Source organism: Aspergillus luchuensis, chromosome 2, assembly GCF_016861625.1.
Source record: "Aspergillus luchuensis IFO 4308 DNA, chromosome 2, nearly complete sequence".
Taxonomy (NCBI): Eukaryota; Fungi; Ascomycota; class Eurotiomycetes; order Eurotiales; family Aspergillaceae; genus Aspergillus; species Aspergillus luchuensis.
The window spans coordinates 804-12,837 of NC_054850.1; the positions used below are offsets into that span (position 1 = coordinate 804).

General features: G+C 45.5%; 4 protein-coding genes across 4 annotated transcripts; 3 read left to right on the plus strand and 1 right to left on the minus strand.

The window, feature by feature from the left end:
• Positions 1-1,289: 1,289 nt before the first annotated feature.
• AKAW2_20001S (uncharacterized protein) lies at positions 1,290-1,574 on the plus strand (the record flags this gene model as incomplete). The annotated part of the gene is made up of 1 exon (XM_041684666.1): positions 1,290-1,574. The coding sequence occupies one exon, from the start codon at positions 1,290-1,292 to the stop codon at positions 1,572-1,574; it is 285 nt and encodes a 94-aa protein (XP_041538827.1).
• Positions 1,575-3,716: 2,142 nt separating this feature from the next.
• Positions 3,717-5,337, minus strand: AKAW2_20002A (uncharacterized protein; the record flags this gene model as incomplete). Its single annotated transcript, XM_041684667.1, has 3 exons — positions 3,717-4,696; positions 4,750-5,008; positions 5,083-5,337. The coding sequence occupies 3 exons, from the start codon at positions 5,335-5,337 to the stop codon at positions 3,717-3,719; spliced, it is 1,494 nt and encodes a 497-aa protein (XP_041538828.1).
• Positions 5,338-6,730: 1,393 nt separating this feature from the next.
• AKAW2_20003S (uncharacterized protein) lies at positions 6,731-7,575 on the plus strand (the record flags this gene model as incomplete). Its single annotated transcript, XM_041684668.1, has 2 exons — positions 6,731-6,974; positions 7,055-7,575. 2 exons carry the CDS (start codon positions 6,731-6,733, stop codon positions 7,573-7,575), a joined length of 765 nt encoding a protein of 254 aa, XP_041538829.1.
• Positions 7,576-9,557: 1,982 nt separating this feature from the next.
• AKAW2_20004S (fungal specific transcription factor domain-containing protein) lies at positions 9,558-11,935 on the plus strand (the record flags this gene model as incomplete). Its single annotated transcript, XM_041684670.1, has 5 exons — positions 9,558-9,628; positions 9,690-9,849; positions 9,909-10,592; positions 10,691-11,334; positions 11,389-11,935. 5 exons carry the CDS (start codon positions 9,558-9,560, stop codon positions 11,933-11,935), a joined length of 2,106 nt encoding a protein of 701 aa, XP_041538830.1.
• Between the last annotated feature and the right edge of the window lie 99 nt (positions 11,936-12,034).

Here is a 12,034-nt window from a genome sequence, read left to right on the forward strand (position 1 = left end):
GGACGGACTGGAAAGGTCTCCCCTAATCGCTTCCACCTCGATAGCTAACTGACTTTTGAAGGAACCTGGCAGCTAAAGCAATTTAGAAAGCATGAATGTGAATCTTGCTACATTGCCTCCAATGGCTGGCAAAATCACGTTCAAGCGACTGACCTCCATAGCTAGACTCCGCTGGCCTAGAATTCAGTCCGCTGCGCAACGTCTTTCTGCGGCATAAGCCACGGCGCCCTCGTTGAAGTATAAAATTCTACATCGACCCCCTCATTCAATTTCGATGCGTCGGCCAACGTGCCCGCCTGCACCACTTTCAGCCCCTTGAAATTTTCGGCCGTAGCCTCCTTCCACAGTGTGCTTCCGCAATTGGGACAGAAGAATACTGTAAGTGTCATCCCAGACTCGTGGGTCGTAGAGAAGGATTTTGGGCTTCCTTTCGTAACGCTGAATGCCTTTTCCGGCACAGTATAGTTGAGTGTGTTGCTACTGCCGGATATTTTGTGACAAGAGGCGCAGTGACATATAGCCTAAAGAATTAGCTAGCGACTCTAGATGGAGAAGACGAACGCACTTTAAGCGTCGGCTCGCCAGTGTAGGAATAGGTACATGCGTTGCATAGGCAGCTTCCGGTAGTCGTAGTCATCTTTAAAGTACCTCAAGTGTAGTCTGAATTGAGACTTTTGAACCTGATAACATGAAGTGTTGAATGGGGATTGATTTCGGTTTAGCCAGCTATTTATAAGACCTCATTATTAGAATATCGTTTTTGATACTGGGGAGCATGAAGGTGCCTCCACTTTGTTGGTCCTGGGCACTCGTCACTTTGTTGTCAATTTAGGCTAGCTTTCCGAGTTCGTTACATGGTTCCTCAAAGCACCCACCAATCTACATTCTTAGCCAATATTGTTCAAGCCTATGTCCAGTCACGAATACGAGTTTACCAGTGATTTGCTATACGAAGCCGTTCCGCCTCCAATTTTCTCACTCACACTGATTGTCACCCATGTTATCCTTCCTATTACTTTAACTATTTTCTCTAAGATCTCGTCTGCATGCTGCAATGTCACCTGATCTTTGGAAGCCATATATGTCGGGCTATACTACAAGATGCTCCATCTCATAGCCAGGGTCACAAGCGAATTCGGTCAACGCCTCCCCAGCGAGGCGTTGGCTCGTGGAATGTTTTTTTGAGGATTAGAAAGCCGATACCTCAAATACGGAGGCGCTTGAAACATTTCTCAAAGCACATCATATAATGACACCTCTGCACTACGTACCGCGGTCGTAAGGGTGCGATGCGATTGCATGCGCTTACACAACCGATCCTGAGCTCTACCTCGAGGGTGGTCTCCGTTCAATTTTGCACAGCCGAGGCTGCGAAGGTCAAGGTTTTTCTTGCTGCGTCTTGGACTCAGGACCGGACAAATATCTCTTACGGCGACTTTCAGCTTTACGACCCCAATCTTGCGTTTGTGGACCAGGCGGCGATGACCAGCACGATAAGACCTGTGCGTTTCATCAATGGCACGTTCGCGGAATGGACTATGCGTCTCGACGAGGACAGACAGATTCGATGTTAGATTTGAGGTGGTATAGATGGTATATAGATTTACTGGACTACAATGGCTGACGCTGCCGCATATACCGTTCAAACTTATGCAAGAATAAAGGTGTCCAGGCAGGTAATGGCGGCATCTTCCGCGTCCGGTCCGGCGAGCTTACGCTGCTGTGAGATGGCGGCCATTTATAAGAAGGTGACAAGATCCAAGGCGGAGATTGTTCGCAAATGTAGTTTGGAAGATGGAGAAAAGGAGTTTACTGTAGAAAGGAAGAAGGGGCGCCGGACGTTTTGGGAACATCATCTGTCACCGCATGTAGCCGCAGCTCGAGGTTTATGGGAGCTTACCAAGCCGATCACAAACCTTTATTATGCCAAGATACCGACATTCTACGGGGAATATCTCAGAGGACGATTGGGCATTCCTGAGGTAGTAGAAACAGAGTAGAAGAACACGAGCAGCGTTGTACGTCGGTGAAAATGGCGGTTTAGTTCCCGTGGTGCAAGCAAACAAATTGTCTCGGACTGACAGCTCGATACAATTAGTAACAGTCATAAATGGTCGATTAATGTTGAGAACTCGCCCATCAATCAGGAGCAAGTGACACTGGGGGCCAGAAGAATTGCTTCAATGGTGGGCCTTGAAACCAAGCTAGACCGGTAGGCAGAAAAAGAGACTTCGCTTTGGTCTACAGTACTGGTCATGATATCCAATGTCATTAGGTCAAACAAAGCCGTGCCGTTCATAAAGAATTGTAACTAGTTATCTTCAATGCCTTTCTGGGTGTCTACTTCAGTATCAGCTTACCAATGGGGTACATGTAACTGCCGCTTCAACAGGGATTACCAACTGAAACATGGAACGGCCAGCAGTAGGGGAATATACCAGGCTCGCTCATTAGCGGTTGCGCACTAGGCCGGGAAATGGAGAGTGGTGCCCGTCATGATGTTTATAATTGCACTCACTCGATGATTATCATGCAATAAAGCAGTCCAAGGGTGAGATGTTCAATACCTTGAGTTTTCCTGCTGCAAATGGCTTGCTTGCCATGTTACCAACTATTCTATATTTGTTGTTACAATAGACACCATAATATATGCGCATGTCCAGAAACCCTCACTCTCCTGATCTGCAGAGTCTCAGAAATGCTAGCTATTGGCTCCGTTACACATCTTTGCTAGCTTACACATACTTATTAGAATAGGTCAGATCAGATTATCAGGTTAAATTAGGATTTCCATCTAATAAACCTGAACCAAATCTTAATAGATCAGACTGAAAAATCTTAACCTGTTCTATGGATTAGATGAGCTAATTAGAATCTGATTTAAGTTCTTAATAGATCAGGTTAGCTAATTAAAACCCAGCCCGTAGATCAGGTCAAAAATTTTCTTGAACACCTACCCAAGAACCTGACTCGACCCGACAACCCGACCTGAATCCAACACTACTACCTGCTCTACTATTTAGTTCCTGCAGAAATCGCGGAGATTTAAATATAATAATAGGATTATTTTCTCTCTTATTTCTTTCTTTTATAATCTCTGCTATACAGAGAGGCGAGAGGACAAAATATATTAAAAAAACTAGAGAACTCCTGCAGTGTAAGAACTTCCAGTACTATAAAGATAATTCTACCTACTTTATTATCTGTACTGTGGGAGTGCTTCTACCTGCTTTATTATTTATTTTCTATAGAAAATGTGGAGGTTAATATATAATAATAAGATGATTTTTTCTTTATATATATATATATATATATATATTTTACATTCTACCTTACCAGCTGCACGGAGAGATAAGATGATAGAATATATCAAGAAAATAGAGAATCTTTGTGGTATGAAAGTTTGCTGCATTATGATAATTATTATCTATTTTATTATCTATTAACTCAGCGGAATGATATTAGTTAAAATATAATAATAAATCATTTTTTCTTCTTATTCTTTGTAATCTTTTTCTTTCTTTATTTTACTAGCTGTAAAGAAAGGCGAGAGGACTAAATTTAAAAAAAAAAAAATTATAGATAAACATAGTATTAGCATATATATTAAGCTTTATATTTTTTATAGAAAAAATACCACCTGAGTAATTATCAAACTATAGAACCAGATTTTGTGGCGTAACCAATACCTGCATTTTCCCTAATAGATTCCAATTTCAACTATTCTGGCTTGCCCTCCTCCACTGCTGCCCATAGATTAATATCACCCACACAATGGGGCTCAATATAGTTAGGAGGCCAGCTATCACCGTATAAGCCCACCCAACTCCAATCCTCTGTATTAGGGGTAGAATAAAAGCAGCACTTCCAGCCCCAAGTAAGCATCTCGTAAGGTTGTTTGCTGCGCCTGCTGCTCCGGGCTTGTCAGACAAAAGATCAATGAGAAGAGTACTGAGCACACTAAACGTCGCTGTCGCCGTGAAGCTCAGAAAGAAGAGGAACGTCAAAGTTGCTCCCAGGCTGTGGGCTTTCTGCAAGATCCACCCATAACAAACTAGCAAAGTACAATTAAGATATAGAACAGGCAATGCGACTTGCAATCTTGCAGCTTCTATTGGAAACCCATGCAGGTCAGTGTCGTTATGGCTGTCTGTGACGATTCCTTTCAGGCGCGCATGCCGATGGTAGTTAAAGTTGACCAGCTTTCCCATAACCGCCGCAGCGCCGCAGCTTCCGACTCCCATAGGAATACAGCAAAGGCCGATTTGAAGTTCATTCATTTTGAACTGCGCGGATAGTTGGGAGGGTAGAGCTGCAGCCACAGCTGCCAGGCTCGCAAAAATAAGTCCGCTGTAAAGAAGGATTGCTCCTTCCTCCTTTAATAAACAAATCTTCAGAGAAAGGAGCAGAATAGAGAAGTTGGCACCCCATCCTTTTCTGGTACCGTCTCTGGGGGTAAGTGGAGCGGAGCTGGTCCTAGAGGAAGAGAACACGGGCTGTGGGAAGATCCTCGATCGAGGCGGAGCGAACGACCCGTTTCCCACAATCTTCCTACATGTCTCAGGAATGAACAAAACAAAACCGATGAAGAGGAGGCCCGAAAAAATAGCCAAGAACCAGAATATCCACCGCCAGCTGACAGTGTATACCAGAATTCCTCCAAGGACAGGGCCGACCGATTGGCCGACAAATGCACCTACAAATGAACTTAGAGAGGAAACTAAGAGAGGACTTGAGTTTGCCGCTTACCGGAAAATGTATATCCAATATAGCTACCTCTTTCGGCCGAAGTTACAGTGTCTGCAATCACCGCGTTTGCTAATGCCCCTGTTGCTGAACTACCTGCACTCTGGAGGCAACGGAGGAGTAAAAGCGCAACGTAATTGCTTTGCAGCGCGAGGCCAATATTGGCTGCTATGAATACTATAAAGCAAATAAAGTATGCAGGCCGTCGGCCAGTGACGTCAGAGAACGTTGCGATAATCGTGGGTGAGATAGCCTGAATAATCTAGATAATTCTAGTTTTGAGTTGCACTAATCGGTATTGCAATATACAGTTTCTCTTGTGTGGAGCTTACCTACCATATACGAGGTAAGGGTCAGATTCATCAACGACAAAGATGTATGGAGATCAGTTGCCAGGGTATTCAAAGCAGGATAATAAATATTGCTGGCGAGCGGAGAAAAGCACGCAATCACAGTAACTGCGGCAATGATCCATTTTTTCGCTCGCGAATTGAAGATGGTATATGGCTGTTCAGCTATCTGAATCTCTTCGTGTGCCTCATCCATCTTGGGTAGGTGCGGTGATTCCTTATTGTCGCTGTGGACTGACATGTTGGAGGGATATTCGTATATCTGACTCTAGTGATCGTACTGCACTCGTCACAAACAGGACAGAAAGCTGGACCGTAAGGTAGGGATGACTCAGGCATTGAGTAAATTGGGGAATAACTCTTAATGACTCATTCGAAGGTACTAATAGGACGCTGTCGGAACAAAGCTGTTCCGATCAGCAGGGGACACGCGCCGTATTATTCGGAGGAAGGGTTGATACAGCGCAGTCGGTAGACAGGAGCAGGACTCGAGAGTGGGCGGTCTAGTGTATCATTTAATGTAGTTGTGCCGGCTACCATACAGATCCCTGCCGGCAAATCCAGTTCGGGCCTACCGCCTGACAGATCCATGATTGACATCAGTGTACTCCGTACTCTGTAACTAATAATTCAGGCCATGTTATCTATCCACTAGTCTTCCAACTCTCTGGAGGTGTTTATGGGTTTCTAACAATTCCAAAAGTGAGGTATCCAAATTTAGTATTTTGTTCACTTCCCAGTATCCTTCGGACTCTCAGATATCGCGGCAAAGCATCAAAATTACCAGTGGCGTTGTCTGTACTTTAGGGCTTTAAGCAATCAATCATGCCGTTGCTCATTGGCTACTCTGACAGCCCTGAGATCAAGGTTGGCTTGCAACTTTGAGGGAATTATATCCTTGTCATGATAACACGTCAGCTCAATGGCCACTCTGACAGCCCTGAGATCAGGGGTGGCTTGAAACTTTGAGGGAATTATATCCTTGTCAAGATAACACGTTAGCTCATGTGAGCTAAGAAAGCGGCACCGCATGAGAGGAGCCGACGTGCTATCTTGACAAGTATCGTGCTATCTTGTCCAATTTCATGATTGGGAACATTCAAGTCCGTTCAGAGGAGCAACTGCTGGTTAGCCTTGTTTGTTTGGATGCTTCGCAGGTTCCGAAATGGGAAGATGCTTGCGGCTGGATGCCCACAAAAGACCCAACTCGCATGCTTGTCATTTTCCTCCTTTCTCTTCTCTCCTAAGACTTTATTCTTTCGTTGAATAGCTGCGAGACATCTGTCCTCATCTCGATTGGCTCGTAACAACAAGGATATAGTCACCTCAAAATTTGAAGCGTGCGGGGTAATGTCACCTCTGATATCAGGGCTATCAGAGTGGCCAATGAGCAACGGCATAGTTGATTACTTAAAGCCCCAAAGTACAGACAACACCACTGGTAATGTCGATGCTTTACCGCGATATCTGAGAGTCCGAAGGATACTGGGAAGTGAAGGGATAAATTTGTTCAACATCTCATAGTCTTGGTGAGGTACTATATACATAGAAATACAACCCAATCCATTGGATAATTTGCCTACCATTTTCAGACCTTGAACGATTTCTTCTTCCTGAACTACTCCAAAGCTAACATGATGGAGTTTGACAAGTCCATATTCGATGAAGTCAAGCACAACACCAAGGTCATCATCAATGATATCGAATACCAAGGTTTTGGAGTTGGGAAAGCCAACAATGGTCTTCTGACCTCTCAGCTCAACCATGATCTCAACTTTGACCCAGAAATATTGGCTGTGCACCTTATCGTGGGTTACCCATCGTACTCTGAGTACAAAGAGGGAGCCACAGACTTGTTTAAACCCTCCACTCTGCTTGGTAAACCATCTCTATTCCAGACCTGATCAGTTGCCATGGAAAAGTCTAAAAGCGATATTGACTGATAGGATGATAAATAGGTGGTTACAAATACCAACGCAAATATCGCTTCAGCAATGGTGCAACCTTTTCCAGTTTCCACAATATCAGCTTCGACGAGAAGAAAGGACTGAGTGGCTGCTTCACTACCCGCGACTTTCCCAGCGAAGCGTTTGCTGGACAGACCTGGGATGTACAGGATTTAGTTGAGACTTTCATTCCATCTGGACCAGGCTTGATCAAGTCCGTCATGGCAGTTGAGTGGAAGGGAGACCAGCGCAATCTCTCCGCCGTTGTTGAAAGTGAATATTATCTCAATCACAATCCCGAACTTCCGGGACTACACTGGCGTCATGTTACCTTTCGTACTGACAAGGCCATTAAGGGTATCTATATTCAAAGTGAGAAGATTACTGTTCATCGTGACTTGAAGGAGGTTGGAGGTGAACCTGAAAACCTTCTTGCGAGACAGCTACCTGTCGAGGCCAAGGGCAGAGAAAAAACTCGCGAAGAAGCTGAAGCAACGCAGTTGAATGCTGCTGTTGCTGTCTCCACGTTTTAAGTATAACGATGGGAGGGACTCTCTGAATTACTTTCCCTCTACGCCTTCCGCTAGTGATGGAGAACCTGTTTGCCTGTCTCTAACTCTTATACGCTCGCTCCGTAAATATATTTTTAGTCTGGATGATTGAAGGTTGAGTTTTACTTATTTACGTTTTCTAAGCATAAATTTACTACTAGTCCGGGGGACGATTGGAGACGATTGAGCCTGTATGATGGTGCTCAATCCATAAGCCATCAGCTTATGATTTATGGTAGCTATTCTTGAAGATTTTTGACATGAGGTGGAGAAGAAAATGAGGAGAAAGAGAGGATAAATAGAAAACCCAAAGTAAATAGTTCATTATATATCATCTTAATCCACACATGAGGTCCACCACTATCATCATACCAGTTGAGCGACATCCGCTTGAGAATATCTTACGTTAAATAGTTAGTTAGTAACTAGTTAATCCTGAGTATGTTTAGTCATCCTCCTATAAACCAATCATCAGCCCGATTAGATTCCAAACCATAGGATGTCATGATAAGAAAATGATGAAATGGCCCGGACATAGAAGTCAGATAAGAGCTGAGGTGCTTGGTATACAGGCTTCCAGATGACTGTTATATAACATAAAAATTTATTGGACCAGTGAGAGGTAGAGGCAAACAGAATAGTCACTTATTAGTATAGAGTAGCACAGGAAAGACAGAAAGTAATATAGCAAGATGACTTCTGTACTTAATCTGAATCATTGAGCTACAGATACAGGATATAAAAGATATGACTCCGAGGCCTAACTTTTCCCGGGAAACCCAACTGTCAAGTCACAGGATATATCAATAATATTAGAACTATAGTAACTTAATGGAGCGGCTGATCTGGACCAAACTTTGGAATTCATCATTGAAAAAGATAACTGATAAGAGCGACCTGAAGCTATATACCTATGTTATGAATAATAAAACTAGATACAATCTTGTACTCCTATAATATCAATAGCATGTATTATAATTCAATATATCCTATTAAATGTAGCTTTCGCAGCCATGATATATAAATTCTGTTGTAAGACCTCAGTCATCCTATGTCTTATTATGTGGCACACGAAAGCAAGTGTTTTACTACCACTACTATAGGGATTGAGAATATTTTCTATATATAATATAAATCCATATCGTCTTCTTTAAAAGTGGGGTCTAGGTCTGATGAGATGACTCAGTCTCATGATGGTTGGCCTGGTCAGTCGAGAAATCGGCGTGGGTCAGGTGAGCTGCGTCCTCATTAGTGATGAGATCACGTGAGAAAACAAGGAGGGCCAAGGCCTCCCTAAGAGAGGACAAATAGCAGCAATAGTGATAATAGTAGGGCATTTCTAAGTCCATATTGTTCATCGACACTAACGGTGTGATGCCTGTTTACACTAAAGTTCTAGCTGTAGCAGCTCAGAATACATATTACTTCTTGGCCTTCCTTCGATTGGCTACTGCACTTATTTTATCTGAAAATGCTAGTCTTCATACTCTCCAAGATAAAAATAGATTTAGACTACGTGAGAAAGCATACAGCAGGGCAGAAGGTACTGAGATCTAATCCCTTTCTCCTTTCTGCCTTCGAATCTCATTATATTCCGGGGATCATCTTACCGGTGCATAAGCAATAAAACAATCAACAAGCGGTGACAGCCAGCCACAGGTATTGCCAGCCAGCCACAACGTGGATCTTAGTATGTAGGATAATGGGTTTTTCATCAGCTTACATCAACTGCTATTCGCAATACTACCCCCCCACAGTTTTGAGTGGCCCCTTGCATGCTTACCCGTCATCAGCAGGTGTCCACTCGAAATGTGGGAACCACTGGGAGGCCATCATACTGAGCTTCTCTGTTGGGAGGTGAAGGTGAGCTGCAAGGAAACCTCAGCTCATGAAGTTCAAAGCAGGAAAATATCGGTCAGAGCGTGTTGCGCAACGGCTCCTTTCATGATCAGCAATCCGTTATAATGGGACGTTGCGATGCAATAGTAGTTCACCGTGATTACCCGCAACGATGGAGTCCTCCGGAAGTGCCTCGGTTTGTTCTCCCACTTATATCGAGTCAACTGATCACCACACTCACACCTGTCTTCTTTTAGAGCCCCGCATCGCTACAATTCTCAACTCATGATCCGGCTTGCGACCACTGTCGGTGGAAAAAAATTCGATGTGACCGGGCGCGGCCGCGTTGCGGAGCCTGCCGGCGAGCGTGTGTCGCCTGCGAATACACCTCCAGAGACCGAAAAGTCTTTGCCCCTGGTTCGAGCAACTCTAGTGATGAAGGAACCATCAGCCCTTTTGGTAACCGACTGGCCCAGCTAGAGAGTTCCGTGGAACGCTTGACGCAGATAATCGAGCACCGGCTGGTCAACGAGCCACGCTGCCACCAGCCAGACCGACCAATGCCCCGTCGTACGTCGACGCCCCCCTTGGTAGAAAACGATCCCCAAGGTCGCGTTCTCTTCACCCTTGAAGATGGTCAGCGGTTTCTCTACGGACCTTACTCAAATATGGCCAATTGTTTGGGGATTCTACGAATATTGAGGTCCAGGCGACATGACCAGAACGGTAATTTTGACCCCCTGTTAAAGCAGGTATCGGAGTTGTGCAACCTGCTTGGGCCCCAATTATTCAAGGTCTCGTCCTCCGCGGAACCGACCCGACTCCTGCAGCTGTCACAGCAGGCCGTGATGCAAGCAACCGACCGGTACCTTTCCCAGGGAAGCTATATACAGCACCTGTTTCACCCCAGTATCCTGCGTTCCCGAATCCAAATGTATTATCTTGGTACCCTGGGGGTGTCTGGAAGTGGTATGGAACTGTGCCTGCAGTACCTCATGCTACAAAGCAACACGCAAAGTAAGGAAAATGGCTCCGACAGCCGTGATCACGGCCTAGCGCAGGCAAATTGCGATGATTTCTGTGCCACCGCCAGGGCGTCGTTGGTGCAGGGTCAGCTGCAAGCAACCACGCTCGTCAATGTTCAAGCTTTGGCATGCATTGTGAGTGACTTCCGTCGGGGGAACGTAGCCTGAAGCCTGAACCACACGTCATCAGGGCTGGTCGTGGAAATTCGTGACAAACTAACTGGAGCGGACAGACAATCATCGCTTTACAGGCAGAAGACCTTCTACTGGCCGATGAAGCCTTTCATGGATGTTGTGCCATGGCGCAAAGAATGGGTTTGCACCGAGAGCGCCAGTCAAGCGATGAGCATGTTGAAGAAGCCGAGGAACGGAGATTGCTTTTCTGGACCACCTTCATTCTGGACAAAGCCATCGCTTTTAACCTTGGCAGGGCTTACATGCTTCCGAGCTTTGATTGCAGCACCCCAACTCCAGATATGTCGCTCCACAGTGTCCCTGTGGAAGGGCTATCGGCGAGGATTGGCCTGGCGCTAATTCAGGAACGCGCGTATCAGATCCTGTTAGCCTCGGGGAACACCCACAATAATCGGACTCGTCAGGAAGCCATTACTGACGTGGTAGACCGATTAGAATGCTGGATAGAAACCCATTTTTCCTCGTCCGAATTTTCTGGTAACATCGTCTCGGGGGCATGGGACACTATGACCCAGCGGGCGCTATTATATGAATACTACACAACACGTGCCGTCGTTCTCGCCCACAGCATGTTTCCCGATGCGCCCAATGAAGTCCTGGCCAGCTCGCGAAATGCCCTGTCCCAACTGTGCCCTCCCTCGCCCGCGGGGAGAACACTATTCTCCGATGCTCGGCGCAGTTGGTAAGAATCACCCTGTTCTCCTTCATATCTTTGCTAGTTTAGTGACATGTTTAGGCCGAAGGGAAGTTATAGTCTATTTCCTTTCTTTATCATCACCAAGCACATCCTGCTGGCGGCACAAGATGCGCCGGACCGCAGGGATTGGATTAGGTTTCTCTACGACACCATCTCCTGCTGGGAATCCAGTCACAGCCTTCGCCTTAGTATCGCACTAATAAAACTCGTTTTGCCCCCATCCGATCTGATTGGGTATCACAGGGATCAGCTCTCAGGTGAAAATGTGTACTGGAACGGTGCTGGGAAGTCACCCCGATTGGACTCTGGACAACATTGGGCTTCTTCACTACCGTTGTCCTGTGTCGGACAAGAGCAGAGGGACCAGGACCAGTCAGTCATGAATCTATCCCTCGACACCATTCTGTCTGTGACAGGTGCTCCGTTATGTCCCGAAGTCATGGGTCAAGCTGGTGGCGACCCTTTTTCATTCGTTGGCGTTGTGAGCCATCCTGAGTCTATCGATTCCAACCTGGATGCGATAGACTCATGTTTAGTGGCGTCCTCCCCACATGATACATTGCGGCTACCGGGACTGACACGGTGATTGGTGTACCTAAGTTCTATCAGAAATGTTGAAGATCCAGTAATTTTCGCAATTCCTGAACCCGGATATGTGGAACAAAGGGCTATAAGGCATGATTGT